The 19,691-nt window shown below is 45.1% G+C and overlaps 2 protein-coding genes and 1 long non-coding RNA gene across 7 annotated transcripts in view; 2 read left to right on the top strand and 1 right to left on the bottom strand.

The window, feature by feature from the left end:
• Positions 1 to 2,233: 2,233 nt before the first annotated feature.
• LOC130142144 (endogenous retrovirus group K member 6 Gag polyprotein-like) lies at positions 2,234 to 6,335 on the bottom strand. Of its 2 annotated transcripts, none has more exons than XM_056323622.1 (2): positions 4,550 to 6,335; positions 2,234 to 2,297 (listed from the first exon to the last, which is right to left on the bottom strand). In XM_056323622.1, the coding sequence occupies exon 1, from the start codon at positions 5,918 to 5,920 to the stop codon at positions 5,009 to 5,011; it is 912 nt and encodes a 303-aa protein (XP_056179597.1). In that variant the 5' UTR covers positions 5,921 to 6,335; the 3' UTR covers positions 2,234 to 2,297; positions 4,550 to 5,008. The 2 variants fall into 2 exon arrangements, with proteins under 2 accessions (XP_056179597.1, XP_056179595.1); XM_056323620.1 differs by lacking the exon at positions 2,234 to 2,297 and adding an exon at positions 3,154 to 3,268.
• A 507-nt stretch (positions 6,336 to 6,842) lies between these two features.
• On the top strand, positions 6,843 to 10,349 carry LOC130142164 (uncharacterized). The gene is made up of 2 exons (XR_008819317.1): positions 6,843 to 7,528; positions 9,504 to 10,349. It is a non-coding gene; the product is annotated as an uncharacterized LOC130142164 (long non-coding RNA).
• Positions 10,350 to 15,526: 5,177 nt separating this feature from the next.
• LOC130142131 (chromodomain-helicase-DNA-binding protein 1-like) overlaps positions 15,527 to 19,691 on the top strand; it is a 74,523-nt gene continuing 70,358 nt past the window's right edge. For 2 of the 4 annotated variants that reach the window (XR_008819299.1, XM_056323573.1), the window contains exons 1-2: positions 15,527 to 16,252; positions 17,799 to 17,994. Coding sequence is in view for 3 of the 4 variants with exons in the window: in XM_056323573.1 (XP_056179548.1) it covers positions 17,942 to 17,994 (53 nt within the window). In the remaining variant the exon portion in view is untranslated. The remainder of the gene's footprint in view (positions 16,253 to 17,798; positions 17,995 to 19,691) is intronic. The other 2 variants (XM_056323572.1, XM_056323571.1) reach the window with 1 other exon arrangement.

Raw genomic sequence — 19,691 nt, 5'->3', positions numbered from 1 at the left:
GAGCTGCTTCAGAAGTGATTGGTACTGAAGCACAGCTCCTCTTGGCACCCTGGTTACCAGTGCTGGGATGGATGTTTAAAGGGAGGATTTCTTCTACACATTATGCAACTGATGCTACATGGAGTAAGCGGATTGTGCTGATTACACAACGAGCTTGGGTAGGAAATCCCAATCGTTCAGGAATTTTGGAAATTATTATGGATTGGCCAGAACATGAAGATTTTGGGATGTCATCAGAGGAAGAGGTGAGACGTGCTGAAGAAGCCCCTTTGTATAATGAGCTGCCAGAACATGAGAAGCAATATGCCTTGTTTACTGATGGGTCCTGTCGTATTGTAGGAAAGCATTGGAGGTGGAAGGCAGCTATATGGAGTCCCCTACGACAAGTTGCAGAAACTGCTGAAGGAGAATGTGAATCGAGCCAGTTTGCAGAAGTGAAAGCTATCCAGTTGGCTTTAGATATTGCTGAACGAGAAAGATGGCCTATACTTTACTGTGGTGACGCAAGTCGAGGCGGACTGAAAAGAAACACTATGTCTGCGTGGCTGGGTTCGAACAAAATGGCTTTTATTGTTTATACAAACTATGTATATATCTAAGACAGTGCAGGTGTCAGACCCTGATAGGTTTTTGTGTCCTTCTTCTTGCTTGCTATTTGCTGTTGCTGTAGGTGCCAGTATGCTGTGGCTCTAAGTTCTGATTCTTCACATCCTGTTTACATACCTGACAATTTGTGGCTGTCTTAAAGGTACACGGCTAAGTCTTTGAAGTCAACTAACTTGTCTGCAGACCCACTGCAGACCCCAACAATTCCCCCTTTTTGTTTTTTGAACAGCTAGTACCAGGTTTGTCATGTTCTGCAGGGCCCTTGCAAACATGACGGCAACCAAAGTAATAGCAACCAAACAATACTGCCAATTGAGTGAATGGATGCCAAAATGGCTGACATTTTCTCAGATTTTGGTAACATGTTGCTGCAATGTGGCACCTAAAATCCATGCAGCACATACCATCAAAATCCTCACAGCCATGTTCTTGAGCCAACAACAAAAACCAGTAGTTGCTCTGTTTTGTATATAATGGTGGCAAATTTGACTCACATTCTTAACTGTCTAATAAACAAGGTATCGACATTTAAAGTGCAAACAATATTGACTTCTTTTGGGTTAACATTATACAGAGGTAATCAATTATCGAAAATATCAAGACTTTCAGTAAGATTCTTCATTTCCGCATACATTCACTTTTTTCCAACAATGTCTGCAAGTCAATTTCAAGGAAGGGCACACCAAACAAGGACTGGTTCAGTAAGGAGGCCACACATTAGTTGCTGGGTTGACTGGCGGCAGCAGCGCTCCCACAATCCGGCACGCTAAGCTCAGGCCGTAGACAGCGAGCAGGTATCCATCGTAGACCTTCATCTGTAGAAACACAAGCATAACCTCTCCCCCAAGTTAACAATTCATGTGGTCCCGACCAATGCCCGGTACGAGGGTCTTTCATGCGTACTAAGACACCTTCATGCTTTTGCTGCTTGTCACCAATTGACATAAAATGTCGCACAATGGGAGGCACCGCATAGTCGGCAGAGATTTTCAGAAAGTTCAAAACATAACATGCTTTCTCCAATCGTGCTTCTGGAGTCATTCCCTTCATTCCCCCTTTTTGTTTTTCAAGCTGGCATTTAAGAGTACCATTCATGCGTTCAACAGTGGCTTGGCCCGTAGGGGAATGGAGAATTCCAAATTTGTGGGAGATACCCCATTGGGAAAGGAACTGACTGACAGGCCTGGAACTATAGGCAGGTCCACGGTCTGTTTTGATTTCAAGAGTGCTGCGGGCATTTCGGGCGAGCGGGAGTCAGATTCAAATACTCACAGAGTTCAAGATCTGATCCGTTTATTGTACAAACCAGGTAGACTTTTATAAGGCATTCTATAAGCGTGCAATAATGTGGTTGGCTATTTTACAAGCGTATAATAATATGATTGGTTAACAATTGTTTACTGGGAAGATTTCTGTTTCTGCTTGTTCTGGCATGTAGGCTCCTTTCTGCGGTTTCCCAGCTCCTCTTATCACGTCCCGTTGGCCTTGGTTTTGAGCAAACATCTGCAATTTGCTCCTTTTTCTTCATCCCACTGTTCTGGCCGTAACCTCGTCTTATTTCTTCAGTATTTTTCCACTTGCTTCAGAGTTCAGTATAATCATTCAATACAGCAAGAGCCCCAACACCAGAGGGACACCGAGCACAGAAAAAGCGCGTTGCCAGTGCCGAATGACGTCACGACTGGTCTCACCTGTGTGGGCAGTAGCAATCATTGCAGTAGAATAGGTATCTATTGTAACATGGACGTATTTTTGTCTGCCAAACTCATTGCAATGAGTTACATCTGTTTGCCAAAGTTGTAAAGCTTGAAGGCCTCTAGGATTAACTCCATAATTTGGCACAGGAGTAACATTTTGACAGTCTGGACAGTCTGCAACAATACTGCGTGCAGCAGCCTGAGAGAGACCCTTTTGGCCAAACTGGTGATACAAGGATCGCCAATTCTGATAGAATTGGTGGGCTAACACGGCTTGCTGATGGACATCAGGAACAGGCACTGACAGAGCCACAGAAATTAGAGCATCAACTCTAGCATTGCCTTCAATTATAAAACCAGGTAGGGAAGTATGGCTATTAACATGCATAACATAATACGGAGAATGGCGTTTCCGAATCTCTTCCCAAACTAGAGTCAAAACTGCAAAAAGCTTGGGGTTGTTGACATGGCCAAAGACAGCCATATCTAGCTTGGGAAGGAGGGCTGCTACATATGCCGAATCAGTAACAAGATTAAGAGGGCCTGGAAAATACTGAAATGCCAAAGCCGCAGCCCGTAATTCTACAACTTGCAGGGATCCTTCCTGATATACAATTTGGGAATGCCATTGCCCATTTTTTTTCCAAGCAACTGCGGCTTTTCCCATTTTTCCAGATCCATCTGTAAATACTGTGTCACCTTCAACTGGTTGTCTTTGACTTAGTTGCCGTGGCTGCAAAGTTAGATGTACAGTCATTTTCAGAAGTGGATGAGGTGGGTGATGGTACTGAATTTGCCCTTGAAAATTGGCAAGAGCCACTTGAAGGGCAGCAGAATTTAACAGCGCCCATTCAACATAGTATTGTTGTACAGGGATCAGCTCCAGTCAACTCTAAACATCTTTTTTGGATTTTTATGATCAAATCGGCAACAAGTTCATACCATTCAACAGCAGTTTTCTTAGGCTGCAAAGGCAAAAACAACCATTCAAGTACATGCAGCGGATCTTCCCAAGCCTGGTTCCATTGGGCCAACATAGCATAAGGGGAAGATTGGTCCACTAAAATAAAACCACTTAAAGGAAGCGTGATATCTACACGCCACACATGTCACAAAGAGATCAATTGTTCAACTTCATTCACAAGTGCTAAGGCTGCAGGCGTTAAATACCTTGGGGCTAAAAGATCTGTGTCTCCTTTTAAAAGTTGCAAAAGAGGTTGCATTTGTTCATTAGTAAGGCCTAAATAAGGCCGTAACCAATTTAGCATTCCTGCAAGTTTTTGGACATCATTCAAAGTCTTTATGTCCAATTTTAATTTGATAGGTTGTGGAGACACAGTTCTTTTCATCACATCCATGCCCAGATATTTCCAAGGCTCTTGTCTCTGAACTTTTTCAGGAGCTACAACCAATCCAAACTCTGCTAAGCTATGTCTGGCAGCTTTTCCAACTACGTCCAGCAGTTCTGTTGACAGTGCTGCCAGCAGAATGTCATCCATGTAATGATAACAGTAAACATCCTTGTATTTGTCTCTCACAGAGCTCAGGGCTTGGGCCACAAACCATTGACAAATGGTTGGCGAGTTTCTCATGCCCTGCGGCAGCACGGTCCAGTGGTACCGTTTTGTGGGCTCAGAATTATTTCTAGATGGTACTGTAAAAGCAAACTTTTCTTTGTCTTTTGGATCTAAAGGAATGGTAAAAAAACAATCTTTCAGATCAATAACTAAAATGTCCCAGTCCAGTGGTATGGTGGCAGATGGCAATCCTGGCTGTAAGGCCCCCATAGGGGCCATCACTACATTGACTTTACGCAGGTCATGCAATAATCGCCATTTACCAGACTTCTTTTTTATCACAACTACAGGAGTGTTCCATGGGCTATGTGATTCTTCAATGTGGCCTGCGTGTAACTGTTCTGTAACTAATTCATGCAGGGCATACAGCTTTTCTTGGGGCAGGGGCCACTGATCTACCCATACTGGCATGTCAGTTAACCAAGTGAGACCAAGGGTAGGCTGTTTCAGTCCCTGCAGTACAGTGGCCCCAGTTAAAAATCCGTGGTGATACGAACTCCCCACTGTCCTAAACAATCTTGACCCCACAAAGTAAATGGTGCGGTGGCAACGTATGGGCAGATGGCAGCAGTCTGTCTGTCCTTCTTGCGTTTTGATCTGTATAGGTTTTACAGACAAGTAGCTATTAGTCACGCCCCCCAGACCTACAACTCCTGCTGCATTATTTACCAGAGGCCATTGAGGTGGCCAGTCTTTGGAGGCAGTTACGTCTGCTCCGGTATCCAGAAGACTGCTCAATCTCACTTCTGCAGGAGTGCCTCCCGATAACGCCAAGGTGCAGGTCAGGTTGGGTCGTTGTGAAGATAGTTCTTGTGTCCAACATACGTGAGGTTTTCCTGTGGAGCCTAATCCTTCATCACCCTACCACCTAGGCTCTGTTCTGGGAACACAACTCACAAAAGGCACAAGTTGAGCAAGGCGTGTATTTTTTGGAATTGTAACAGGAGGCACAGGTGTAGAAACTAAGGCACATATTTGACCTGTAAAGTCTGCATCAATAACACCGACATGTACTTGGATATTTTTGTAAAGTAGTACTAGATCGACCTATTAGTAAGGCACTAAGGCCTTTCCCTATTGGCCCCTGAGCATTCAAAGGGACCTTAAACACTCCATGGTTGGTTAGGGTTACTGATTCACTGGTGTATACATCCATCCCTGCTGATCCCTGGGTCCTCCCTGATAATTGGTCACATAAGGCTGGCCGGTTGGTATAACAACCTGAGGTACTTGTGTCATTGCACGCCTCCTCGCGCTCTTGTGAGCGTTTCCCTGGCGTGGTAGGAGAAAACCTTCTTTATTGTAACGAGAATTACATTGTTTTGCAAAATGCCCTTTCTTTCCACAGCAAAGACAAGGAATCATCGCTGAGGACAGTTTAGGTCGTGGCGCTTGTTGTTTTTTGGAGGGGCAGTCCTGTTTACGATGTCCTAATTTACCACAAGAATAACATTTCATTTGCATAGCAGCTAGTACTGTTAGTTTGTGTTCCACGGTGCCCACCTTGTCACAGGCTGATATCATTGCTTCTAAACTGGGTTCACCTGGTAATCCTTCTATTACTTTTTGACAATCAATATTAGCATTATCTTTGGCTAGTTGCCTTACTAGCATGTCACGCAGGTGAGGGTCAAACACTTGAGAAGCAACAGCATGTTGCAAGTTTTCCACAAATGGCAAAAATGGTTCTTTTGGACCTTGCTTAATTGCCGTATAACGCTGTTTTGGCTCTGCTAATTGTGCAGTTTTCAATATGGCTAGCATGCCTACATTTTTTACCTGATCTAATACTATGGTGGGCCACTGAGCTTGAACTTGAGGATTGGCATACTGCCCAAGACCCATCAACAGATCAGGCCCATGAGCAAACCGGGGATCACCTCGTGGAAGATTCAAATTATGCAGTCCCTGCTGTTCTGCAGTTGTTCGCCACGTGGCGTGGAAAATGGCTAGTTGCGCAGGTTGGAACATAATCTGTGCCAGCTGAGAAATATCAAAAGGAGTCAAAGCATCCATGGTTAGCAAACACAGCAACTGCATTGTAGGCGGTGAATTCACCCTGTACTGAGAAACATTTTTTTGCAAGTCCTGTACTACTTTCCAAGCAAATGGTGTATGAACGTGAGGATTACCAGCAGCCACATCTCCCAATACAATAGGATATGCGTGCGGTGCATCGGTGGAAGGAGTAGGAGAATCAAGGAGTGGTCTGCCTATCTGTTCTACTAAATCCCAGTTTCCATCTTTTAATGCCTCATCTCTTATAGCCTGCCAAAATCACCGAGGGTCGCGCGTCATTAATGTACCACTGGAAACTTGATTTTTACCACCTCCAACTTTTTCACTGCCTGTGACTGATAACGTTGTCGTAGCTGGACCCGAATCCGGGTTTTCGGCATTTCCATCCTGCGCAGGCAGGGCCGGAGCCGAGGGGGCGGGCGGGATGGGCGGTGCCGAGGGGACGGGTGGGGGGGGGGGGGGGCGGAGCCGAGGGGGGAAGGCGTGCGGGCTGGGGGGAGTCAGGGGGGCTGGGATCGGTCCACTGAGGTTTCTGCTTGTCATCCTCGTCCTCGGAATCGGTATCAAGTATAAGTCGATGCAGTTGGAGAGATTTAGGGGATTCGGGGCATTGGAGAGTGGCGTCTGGTAAGGGACACAGACTCTCCCCCTCCCCCACCCCCTCATCCTCTTGTCTGTATTCTGGAGGGGGATACAGGGGAGGTTTGAACGACGTACCCTCATTCGCATTTTGCTGAGTTTTTAAGCCCCCACTTGTGTCTTGTGGACTCTGCAAATCTCCACTCGCATTTTGCTGTTTTTGCAAGCCCCCAGTCGCATTTTGCTGATTTGGCAAGCCCCCATTCGCATTTTGCTGATTTTGCAAGCACCCATTTGCGTCTTGCAGATTCTTGAAGCCCCCTACAACATGTCTAAGCAGTCCCCAGGTAAGCAAAAACCCTTTTTCCAGAGCTTCTCACAGTGTTGATCCTAAATTGTCCCAGGTCCACACACTAAGAGCAGTCGCGGGAGACATTTCCACTCCATGTGTTTTGGCCCACAATAACATATCTTTTAACCGAAGCCCATCTAAAGTAATTCCACGCTTCTCTAATACTAATTGCCACATTGATAGCACCATGGTATCTTCTTTAGATAACTTACTCCCCATGTTGTCCCTGGTGGCTCACTTTACCGGTGTCCTCACCTTCTCCCGGGATCTTGCAGCTGCTCGCTGTGCTACTCCCCTTCACCAGGCTCCACCTCCCCAGCAACCCGCTGGTCACAGTTTCAGGATCACTCCTGACACCCCTTACCGGGGTCACGTTGGCACAGTCTCAGAATCTCTTTTTGATACCCTTTACTGGGATCATATAGGCACGTCGGGGTCACCAAATGTGGTGACGCAAGTCGAGGCGGACTGAAAAGAAACACTATGTCTGCGTGGCTGGGTTCGAACAAAATGGCTTTTATTGTTTATACAAACTATGTATATATCTAAGACAGTGCAGGTGTCAGACCCTGATAGGTTTTTGTGTCCTTCTTCTTGCTTGCTATTTGCTGTTGCTGTAGGTGCCCGTATGCTGTGGCTCTAAGTTCTGATTCTTCACATCCTGTTTACATACCTGACAATTTGTGGCTGTCTTAAAGGTACACGGCTAAGTCTTTGAAGTCAACTAACTTGTCTGCAGACCCGCTGCAGACCCCAACACTTTACCTCTATACTGACTCATGGATGGTGGAAAATGCCCTATGGGGGTGGTTATAGAAATGGAAGGAAAGTAATTGGCAACACAGAGGTGAACCCATATGGGCTGCTGCATTATGGCAAGATATTGCTGCTCAGGTGGAGAACCTGGTTGTAAAGGTACGTCATGTAGATGCTCATGTACCCAAGAGTCGGGCCACTGAAGAACATTTAAACAACCAGCAGGTAGATCAAGCAGCCAAGATTGAAGTGGCTTAAGTAGATTTGGATTGGCAACATAAAGGTGAATTATTTATAGCTCGGTGGGCCCATAACACCTCAAGCCATCAAGGATAAGATGCAACATATAGATGGGCCTGAGATCGAGGGGTGGACTTAACCATGGACACTATTGCACAGGTGTCACAGTCCACTCAGCACTCAGTGGACTTGTGATGGTTCGTTTACTATGATCTCAAAGCGCAAAAAATCAAGGCGACCATGACAAGGGGTTATGCTTCAATCAAACAGCACAATTTTATTGTTTGCCCGTAAAGCAGTGTGCGATAGGTAGAAAGACAGAAAGTGAAGAAAAGATAAAGTAAAAAGAAAAGGAAAGAGGTTTATAGCTACCACCACGGGTCCCTATGGTCCCAGGTCCAAGCAGCATCCTGCCTGTCCTTCCGATTGTTGTTATCCTTGGTGGGGAAGATCTCCCAAAATTCGGTTGCTAAGGAGTCCTCTTTTATGCTGAGCAACACACATTGCTCCTCCTCTGGCCCATGGAATGTTGTCAGTCTCTGCCTTCTCAAGCACTCATGTTCTGGTTCGTTGTTATGACAACGGTTGTGATTCATCTTCTGGACAGCTGTTATGTGGCCTTATTGTAGTTGTTCCTTCCAGTGCCGGGTATCAGGAAGCGGCATAGTACTCCTCGTACCATGCAGTTCTCCTTCAGGGTCACTGGGTCTCGGTGTCCATGAGGACCACGTTCCATCTCCAGGTCTCTGTTAGCAATGTTGAGACAATATCATTCTTTTTAGACCGACTCTTACAACAGGTAATTCATGAATGTGAAACATGTGCTGCAATTAATCAAGCCAAGCGGTTAAAGCCTCTGTGGCATAGAGGACGATGGCTGAAATATAAATATGGTGAGGCTTGGCAAATTGACTATATCACACTCCCACAGACCCACCAAGACAAGCGCCATGTGCTTCCAATGGTGGAAGCAACCACCGGATGGCTGGAAACATACCCTGTGCTGCATGCCACTGCCCAGAACACTATCCTAGGCCTTGAAAGACAAGTCTTGTGGTGACATGGCACCCCAGAAAGAATTGAATCAGACAATGGAACTCATTTCTGAAACAGTCTTATAGACACTTGGGCCAAAGAGCATGGTATTGAGTGGGTATATCACATTCCCTATCATGCACCAGCCTCTGGGAAAACTGAACGATGTAATGGACTGTTAAAGACTACACTGAAAGCAACGGGTGGTAGAACTTTCAAACATTGGGATAAACATCTAGCAAAGGCTACCTGGTTGGTTAATACCAGAGGATCTGCTACTCGAGCTGGTCCTGCTCAGTCAAATCTTTTGCGTACCGTAGAGGGGGATAAAGTTCCTGTAGTGCACCTGAAAAATATGCTTGGGAAAACAGTTTGGGTCATTCCTGCCTCAGGCAAAGGCAAGCCCATTCGTGGGATTGTTTTTGCTTAAGGGCCTGGGAGCACTTGGTGGGTAATGCGGGAAGATGGGGAAGTTCATGTGTGCCTCAAGGGGATTTGATTTTGGGTGAAAACAGTCAATAAATTAAGTGATGTTAATTGTTACATAATGCTGTATATTGTCTTTGGGGATGATGGTAGAATTTGAACCCACGCCCTGGAGACACTGGATAATCTTGTGGCATCCATTTCTACCATCTCTAGATTGGAAGATTTGAACCTTATTTTTTTCTTCAACTGCCACACCAACAAAGACTGACTGGTGAAACCAGATCAGTGCAGCTGTAATAGGACTTGAACTGGCTTCAACATGGAACAGTCCAACACCTCGTACCATCCTCCTTGCCCAGAGAGACAGTTATAACAGATGGAGCCCAACATCATGGACTAAATTAACTTAATGGATTTTAGAGGGATGGTCCATAGACTAAGGGAATGATATCTGTGTATTTATATTTTATATATAGGACAGGAGAAGTGAGGATGATGTATTGGAGAACATAGCATGACGTAAATGGTATGGAATAAGGGATGGATACTGTCCTGGTTTCAGTTGGGATGGAGTTAATTTTCTTCTTAGTAGCTAGTACAGTGATGTGTTTTGGATATGATATAAGAACAATGTTGATAACCGCGCTGATGGTTTTAGTTGTCGCTGGGTAATGTTTATACTAAGTCAAGGACTTTTTGGTTTCTTGGGCCTTGCCAGCCAGAGTGCTGGAGGGGCACAAGAGACTGGGAAGGGACACAGCCAGGACAGCTGACCTGAACCAGCCAAAGAGGTATTCCATACCATGGGACGTCATGCTTGGTATATAAACTTGGAGGGTTAGCTGGGGGGGGATCATTTCTCGTTTCTTGGGGACTGGCTGGGCATCGGTCAGTGGGTGGTGAGCAGTTGTACTGTACATCACTTGTTTTTTTCCTTTTCCCTTCCTTTGGATTTTACCCTTTTTCCCCACCTTTCCATCCTAATTGTTATTGTTATTGTTATTACTGTTGGGTTTATATCTTTATTCTGTTTAAATTATTAAATAGTTCTTATCTCAACCCTCGAGTTTTAAATTCCTTTCTGATTCTCCTCCCCACCCCTCCGGGTGGGGGGGAGTGAGCAAGTGGCTGTGTGAGGTTTGGTTGCCAGTAGTGTTTGGTTGCTGGCCGGGGTTAAATCACGACAACCATCCATATTGGAATTTGAAACAACAAATTAAGAGACATTACTGATAGTGTTTTGAACAATATATTGGTGATATGAGAAAGAAACAATGTAAAAAACAGACAAGATGCTGAAGTCTGATACATTCATGATAAGTACCTAACGAAAACCAAAAACATTATTTGTTTGAGAGGAAATGGCCTCAAGTTACACCAGGGGAGGGTTAGACTGGATATTAGGAAAAATTTCTTTACCGAAAGGGTTGTCAAACATTGGAACAGGCTGCCCAGGGAAGTGGTTGAGTCACCATCCCTGGAGGTGTTTAAAAGACTGTAGACATGGCACTTAGGGACATGGTTTAGAGGTGGACTTGGCAGTGTTAGGTTAACAGTTGGACTCAGTCATCTTAAAGGTCTTTTCCAACCTAAATGATTCTATGATTCTATGATTATCACCTTATGGGCACTCAGCTTTCAGGCAGAAAGAAGAAAAAAACAATCAAACCTTTTCATTCACATTTTGGCTGAGAATTAATTTCATTTTCAGTTGTGAAAGAAGTGGTTTAGGTCAGATCGCTTAAAGAATTACCACCAAAGAGTTTGAGTGAAAGAGGTTTAATATGAATTTGTGGAAATGTGACTGCACAAGATTCAATGGCAAGGTTCACTCTATTATGTATTACATGGAGTAAATGAAGAGAGATAAATCAAGTTGGAATCAAATCAGAATAGAGTTGGAAATAGTTTATAAAGATCAAAGGCATAAGAGGGTAAAGGAGATCCTCCCATTGAGTCACAAGGTTTAGAGCGGACCCCCTTGCTTTCTAAACTCTCACAGATTTTAGGTGTGGCTAGATCCAATCTTAGTCTCAGACTTGGTCACTGGTTTGTATCTAAACGGGGGAGAGAGAGAGAAAAAAAATTGTTCACAATTCAAGATATTCTATAGGATTTTAGCAGCAAAGAAAATCAATAAAATTTGTTTTAAATCACAAAAATTACCTAACTACTTCAAGCGTGCAATATATATTATAACAAAGGTATACTGCTAAAAGTTTGCCTCGAGTTCAGTGAAATACTCACATCTAATGCCTTTGCATTCCTCAGTGGATGAAGTGTTGAGCCTCAAGGAGCAAGGGTATCAGCCCAGGCCCCATTGTTGGCTTTCTGCAACAGTCCCCCTAGTATTGCAAACTTGGAGGTTTTCAAACTCTGAGCAGCATCCTGCTCAGAGGGAGATGCTGGTCACAGCCTGCTGTGGTCCAGGAGAGTTCAAAAGGGTCTCACTTTAGGACTGCTGTTTATAAGGCTGTGAGATGATTGGCTTTAGTCATCAGTAAATTTCCATCCTGGCTGCAACCTGAGTTGGTAACTTTTCAAAATTCCAAGAACAATGGTATCATTCCACTCAGGTTACCACTCAGGCTATGTTCCGGCAGGAGAATTCTGGGATTGTCAGGGTGTCATGTGAAGGGGGGGGGGGGGGGGGGGGAGAGATTTTCTCAACCCCTAGTATTTGATCTGTTTATCAGCGCCCCAGGAAAGCCAAGACCCTTGTGCCCAACCAGTCTGTCAGTGTCCCGTTCCAGGGACCCTTCACTGAACAGTCCTGCTGGATTGGAGGGTGATTTGACTGACTTGTTCAGGGAAACGTGCCAACAGCATCAGGGGGACCCCTAAGCGGGTCTTCCCACTTTATTTGAATATGTTACCTGCAGACAGTGACTACTAGCGCCCCCTAAGGACTAACACTAACAGTTTATGGAATAACACCCATATATAAAATATATAAAATCGTATATAAAACCATATAAAATCGTGACAAATTAAGGTTCGTGATTGCTGGTGATAGGGACTGTCTGAAAAAACAAGCTTGAAGTGATATACAACCAAACTATATACAGCCAAAACTATAATTACTAATAACAGCTAGTGTGAGTTAGTTATTAGCGCGCATAAGATAAAGTTCTTACCCAATAGGTGTCCCTATGGGGGAGAAGACAGGTTCAGCCTGTCGACTGATCCCAGAAGTTACGATGGAGTCTTCCTTAACTTCTCCCCTCATCCATTCACTTTTTATACTTTTCTTTACTCTCAGGTGGAGCTTGAGTGACTCTAGTCATACACACTTTCATTATTGATTGGTGTAAAATTCTCTCGCTTCTTGTTTAAAACATAGCCAATAAGAAATATAACGCACATGCTTGGTGAGGGGTGGTCGTGCCTTGGAGGTGGGTAACTTTGGGATGGAGGTGTGGATTAGTATTACAATGAGATTATAATGACCAAGGTTCATCTAAGGAAAATGATTTTGCCACAGTTGTTGGCTCAGCAACAGTCATCTTCTCTTATATCTCCTATTGACAGCTGCTATGCGGTTTGTCAGCTGTATGGTACCATCAAGTTCCCAGTCCTGCAAGAAGTACAGCAGAGCCTTGTCGTGGTGTCTCCACTCTGCTCCACCCTCCACTGCTCCTCTAGAATAGCAGGTTGTGTTGCCTAGGGAACCATGATGGAGTAGATTCTGTGCATGCCAACCATCTTGAAAGTGGCAACTGTATTTCACCCTGAAAAGGTTTATATAATACTACAACTTCTGTTAGGTCCCAGTTTTCTCTAATTCCCCCCTCCAAGCGATTTTTCCACACAGGGAACAACTGATTGTCTCCATTCTCATTCCCTGCTTTGACCAGTCAACTGGAGTTCCAGTATGGACAGTGCTGTTCTCTGCCTTAGCTGAGCAAGAGTTACTGGTATGGTCAAGGGGTGCTTAACCGCCCAACTCATTACTCAAGGTTCCAAGGCCTACTCAGCAGCTCCTGGGGTCATAGAACAGCCCAGAAAAAGGGGGAAAAGTTTGCCACCACATTTTCTCTATATTTTTGGGTAGGAAAATGCAGATTCTCCTTGGCCTTCCTTTTGTTGCTAATGTATTTTGTATTGTCTTTTACGGCAGTCGCCAGATTAAGTTCTAGTTGGGCTTTAGCCCTTCTAATTTTCTCCTTGCATAACCTCACGACATCCTTGCAGTCCTGAGTTGCCTGCCCCTTCTTCCAAAGGTGGTAAACTCTCCTTTTTTTCCTGAGTTCCAGCCAAATCTCTGTTCAGCCAGGCCAGTCTTTTTCCCCACTGGCTCGTCTTTCAGCACATGGGGACGGCCTGATACTGCTCCTTTAAGATTTCCTTCTAGAAGAACGTCCAGCCTTCCTGGACTCCTTTGCCCTAAGTACTCACCAGAGGAATGCCAGGAAACTGAAAATATTGAAAAAGTTTGCAGATTTGGGGCCTTATCCAACATCTAAGGAACACACATCCACTCACTCAACCCATCCCTGACCCAAGGAGGACAGGTAAGGGAATAGGAAGAGCAAAAGCAAGAAAACTCTGGGTCCAGATAAAGACAGTTTAATAAGTAAAGGAAAGAAGAAAATGAAAGAAAAAACAAGTGATGCAAAGACAATCACTTCACAACTTACCACAAATAGATTGATGCCTAGCCAGTTTCTGAGCAATGGCTACCTCCCCCAAAACCTTCTCTTATTTTTTATTGCTGAGCATGACATCATATGGCATGGAATATTCCTTTTGCCAATTCAGGTTAGCTGTCCAGGTTGTGTCCCCTCCCAGCCTTCATGCCCACCCCCAGCCTACTTACTGTGGGGGCAAAGTGGGAAAAAGAGGAAGTCTTGATGCTGTGCAAGCATTGTTCAGCAATAGCCAAAATGCTGGTGTGTTATCAACACTGGTTTAGCCACAGATCCAAAACACAGTGACATGTGGGCTGCTACAATGAAAATTAACTCCATCCCAGCCACACCCAGTACACCTTGGAAAAGTGTTTCAGTGTTAATTACCTTAACTTAAATTAAAAATTTCGATTTAAATTTAATTTAAAGCAGTTATTTTCATTCTGACATTCTTGAGTTTAAAGTCCATTGATCTTGTGGTATCTTTATTTATCACAATGAAGTATTCTCCATTAAGCTGACTTAGGCAAACTTAAGTACTTCAGGAAGGAGCATAGTCTAATACAGCTTTTTTGTAAGCTTTGAAGCTGTTTTCTTGTCTGAACACCTTCTTATGCATTTTTTTTTTTTAATTCTAAGGGGGGGAAAAACATTTATTCTGTCTTTAACTCCTGAGAATTTGAGGTATTTTCCTATGGTGCCTGAGAAATGGACTAGTGGAAGTGCCTCACCTAACCTCTGCTGCTTCAGTCTCATTCCAAAATGGAGATGGATTTTTTGTGTGTAACAGCTGATCTCAATACTTGGTGGGCTGAAGTAGCAGCCACAGGAAACCCCTGCAGTCCTGCTGAGGGGGTGGCAGATGCCTTGGCTGCTCAGCCTTGCTCACCCTGAGGGGGGCAGCCATGACATAAACCCTAGGCCAACATCTCTAGCTGATTGACTGTGGCTCAGATGTTGGCTCCTGGCTAACACAACTCTTCAAGTATGAGGTGATTTGACAGCTACTGTAGCCACCTTGCTCTGTTATACCCACATGATAACTCTCTTCTTTCAAGCCTTTACTTCCTTCATGAGCAAACCACATTTTCATGTTAATCTCAATCTCTTGTTCTTGCAGGGTGCTGAAGAAAATTCCAAGTCTGGTACCACATCCTGGTCAGTAATGACCCCATAATCCTCCCTAGCATGATGGAGTGTAATTGCATATGTGGGAATCCAAAAAGGAGAAAGCAGGTAAATCACTTCCTCTTTCCAACACATTTGGCTGTGTAATTGTGTTGCTCAGAGCAGTCTTTCGCTCAGCAGCCACTACTTTCTTTTGCCACTCTGGGAACATGTAGACTCCAGCAGTAGGAAAAGTTACATGATTTTTTTTTTTTTCTGAGCATGACCTACCTTAAACAAACAGCTTTCTCGTTAATCACTTCAAAACAACTTGAGTTAGATATCAAGAGGAAGAAAAGAGTGTTCTGCCTCCAGCTGGGGAATGCCTTCCTCATGGAGGCAAGTGTCCTCTGTGCAGCTGCATGCCAAGCCTTCCTAAATATGCCCTAATGCCACTCGTAACCGCATAGGAAGACCAAGAAATGCATACGTGTTTATTAGGGGGCTCTGATTTTAGACAGAAACAAAAAAAACCCCACACCACACTAAACAGTAACATGTGGCCAAGGCCAGGCTCTCCGCCACACTGCGCCGGTCATAGGCGCCCCTCAGGCTGCCGCGCCCCACCCCTGCCCCCTCACGCAGGAGCTGCAGCGGGCACCAGGAGCGACACCGGCCCCAGCGCCCGTTCGCTGCTGCGACGGGTGGACGGGCCAGCGAGCGCCTGCTGCTCCCAGCCCCAGCAGTATCCGGTGCGGCAAGGAAGCTGCTTTGGTTCCGCCACCCCCTCCAAGCGGCCCTTCCAGCCGCCATGGCCCGGCGGCGCTGTCCCCTCCCGGCTGTTGCTCCTCCTCCTCCCCGCTCTGTCCCAGGGCGCAGGAGTGACATCACGCCCAGGGTTTCCATCCGACTAAGAGAGGAGGAGGTTGAGCGGAGTAGCAGCGTGATGGCGGTGATCGGGAGGACTTAAGAAACAGCGGCGGAGCAACACGGCACCTACTTCTTAGGCTTTTCCCCTTCCCGGTTTGGGGTCCTATTGTTACAGCCGGTAGGGGCTGCAGGCGAGCCTGCCGCGTGGGGCTGTAAGGAACCGGCGGCCCAGGCCCTGTGGGGGCTGCAGGAGAGCCTCCGATCCTAGGTTGCAGCACAGACCTCTTCGTGGGGTGAGGCGCCGTCTCGGACCAGGGCAGCTCTAGGGAGGCCGGGCCGGGCGCACACGCGCAGGTAGGCAGAGGCCCGCCATGGCTCCTTTCCTTTTCCCTGGTCTGGAGTTGTGTGGTGGCTGTCGCTTTTGAAGATGGATGGGGAGGCGACTGGCGTTGAGAAGAAGAGGTTGGATGCCCGGTGCGAGGCTGGGGCTCCTGGGCCTGCTCGCTGTTTTCCAAAGAGGGAGGCAAGGAGGGAACTGTGAGAGCTGAGGCGGGCAGCCGGGGTTGAGCCTCTTTAGCTGTCTCCTGCGGGGGGAGCTTGTGACGAACGGGCTGGGAGGCAGGAGTGCGGCCTTCGCTCTTCTCTGGCCATGGCGGGGCGCTGGGAGAAGCGAGCACGGAGGACAGCGGCTGCATTAGCAATACTGCCAGGGGAGCCTTGACCAGGAGCGGCGCCTGTGCGGGTTGCGCCACCAGCAGAGGGCCATCTCCGGGGGCGGGAGGTGAACCCGTGGGAGGTAAGGAGGCAGCCCTCGCGTGGGCTCTCCCCAGGAGCACCTTAGGAGCGGTCGATCACGGGAGGCCGCGAGAGCGCGGTGCGGGTGGTCGGGGAGGATCGTCGCCGGAGCAGGGAGTGGACGACAAGGAGATAGTTTCGTGGCCGCTAAAGATGTTTCCTGGGGCCCGGGGAGTGCCGGTCCTAGAGGTGGCAGGGTGTTCGCACCCTGGACGCGGGAGGGCAGACTGCGCGGAGCTTGGCCTCGTTGGGCAACAGAGGCCGATCCGCGAGGAACCACCAAGCTGCCTAGCTCGCCGCCGCGGGGGCCCCAGCCTCGCTTTGCGGCCTCTTTGGGGTTACAGGGTTCTTTCCTATCACTTTTCTTCCGTCATCGCCTTTGTTTGCTGGCTGGAGTGGCCCTGGTGTCTGAGATAGTGCCTGAGGGCAGGGCTTTTTCCATCCCGGAACGAGGCGACCTCTGCCTCCATCATGAGCTGTAGGTCGGGCTGTATTAGAGGAGAGCACCTTGAGGCAGGCAACCTGCAGGCGAGCCCCTAATCTCTTTTACACCACTAAATCTGTGAGAGGCGCTGCTCTTTAGCTGATTATCAGTGAGTTCATACTTGCACTCCATTTAAAGTGAGCCTAAACTTCCTAGGTGCATCTCACACGGTAGAGATCTGATTGAAAATGTTGATGTATACGAAATAATGATTACTCCGATCTTACTAGCCTGATGTAGTTGAGTCAATTTTTTAAAATGGGGCAGTCTTTATTTTCCTGCTTCTACCCCCAACTGGATGTAAGCATTATGTCTGTGTCTGGAAATGCTTCTGATATGTTTTTGTGCATGAAATAATTTTGCTAATTAGATCTTAGGGCTTTAATATCCGTAGTTTATATTCATGTGTTTGGGGAGGCTGTTTTCCTTTAAAATAAAGTTAGATCTGGTTGTTCTTAAGTACTATGGCATACCAAAAGCTATTTTTCAGTTAAAAAGATGATGTCAAATGTGGTAGATACTCCCTTTCAGTGTTGTAACAGGACAAGTTATTTTCAGTATCTTTCAGTTGCAACCATCAAATATTTCAAGTTATATCACCATTTTCCTTTACTACTTTAGATAATTTGGGAAAAATCTTCAATACCTGCAGAGAACAGTTGAGTAAACAAGTCACCTGGAAAAGAGTACCAAGAAGTAGATTCTTGACATCTGCCTTCTAACCTGAGTGGACTTCTATTTATCTTTTAAACTTAATATTTACAATGAATGGGCACAGTGATGAAGACGTTGTAAGAAACAGTAGTGGAGAGTCAAGGTAAGCACTTTCAGTCCTTGGCTATGTATTTTGTTTATTAGAACTGGTTTACATTTTAACTTTGTGCCAAACCTTCCTGGTGAGCAAGTAGACCATTATTTAGGAGGACCGGTCATGCTTTTTTAAAGATGCTTAATCTGCTCGTTTGAATCAGTTAGCTTCATTTAATAACTGTAACAATCATGTGTATATACCTTACGTAATACAGTTTTAATGCTATTTAAGCTCTATTGGCATCCATTACTCTTTTTTTCCTCAAAAGTTGTCTGAAGTATCAATCTGAAACAGATTAGATTGAAATGTTAAACTCATGTCTATGAAGTGTAGGGCATGCATGCATACATAATATGTGCTATATAAACCCCTAATTAGGCTATCTCTAAAGTTGGAACAGTGGACTACTAATTCTAGTGAGGCTTCCATATTTGTTGAGTTGTCAAAGCAGTATAATGGAAAGCATTAACTTCATGTTTGTTTTCCAAAGTGAAAGTACAGTTTTCCCAGCTGTTTTCTTAATATAATAATCATCATCATCATCATCCACTCCTCTAACGTCACTTGCTGGTGTTCTAGGATATGTAGAGAGTTCACTTGGTTGGAAAAGCTTGGTTAGAACTTCCCTGCTGCAAGATGAGGATAACCGTGGACTTCTAGGGGTGGAATTAAATTTGTATTCTAGAACACTGCTAAGTTCAACAAGTGTCTGCTGCACTAGGAAGTTAATATTTCTAAAACTGGGAATATGATGAATGCTGCAGATTTAAGAAGGCAAGGCAAACTTACAAATAGAAGCGGTTGTGATCATGCTGTCAGTCTACCCATCTCTGTCTGTCTTCACTTTCTGATCACAGCCTGTTTAACCTGTTAGTTAATTCCATCAGTCAGAGGTCATAAAGTAAACTGAGTTCTGTGGGCTTTATGAAAACAGCCAGTTGGGGTAGAGGGGATAGATCTAAATTATTGCCCCAAGTGAAGAAATCCAAGAACAACATAATGGCCAGCTGATCATTCAGCATGTGCTGGCCATTAAGCTTGCATGTAGCATAGTGAGTAATGGGGTGGGAAGAAGGGGGAAGAGAGAAGTGTTTAGGTGATATTAGGTGCAAATCTCTAAGAAACCTATGAGCAGTAGAATTAAAGACACAAAAGTTGTTAAGGTTTATTTTTTTTAATGTCAAGCTTCCATGTTATACCTAGAAATATTCTAGAAAGTCAGTAAACTTTGAATCTTGTGAATAATTTGTAAGCTTTGTTGTTGTTGTTGGATTTCTGCTTCCAGTAAAGATGATATTTGTCTAGTTAGCAAACAAATTTTAGGTTTCTTCTAGTAAGTGGCAAAATATTCCTGATTACTTATATTAAGAAAAAAAAAAAAAGAAAACAAACAGCCAATCCCAAAACAAGCCTTGTCAGCTGAGTAGAGGAACATGAACAAAATAAAACAGTGTGAACAAAGCTAGTCTTCTGAACTTTTAGAGAGTTATAAATAAGATCTCCAACAAATGTTAACTTATCAGGAACAACTCCGATGACTTTATATTTATGAAGTTTTTTACTACTTGAAACAAGCCACATAGCTAAAAATAATGTAGGAATAATACTGCGTATCAAACTATGACCACTTGTAAATACCAGTATATCAAAGTTATTCAAAAGCTGTAGCAATTCTCATAAGACTAAACCAACTAAATATCAAA

Source organism: Falco biarmicus, chromosome W (genome assembly GCF_023638135.1).
Source record: "Falco biarmicus isolate bFalBia1 chromosome W, bFalBia1.pri, whole genome shotgun sequence".
In the NCBI taxonomy this organism is placed as follows: domain Eukaryota; kingdom Metazoa; phylum Chordata; class Aves; order Falconiformes; family Falconidae; genus Falco; species Falco biarmicus.
Note: the sequence above shows the minus strand (reverse complement) of the source record. Positions and strands in the feature narration are given on the sequence as shown.

What these genes read in the sequence shown, in the direction of transcription:
- LOC130142144 (XM_056323622.1), bottom strand. Translation starts at nt 5,920, where the DNA reads ATGCAGTTGCTGTGTTTGCTAACCATGGATGCTTTGACTCCTTTTGAT.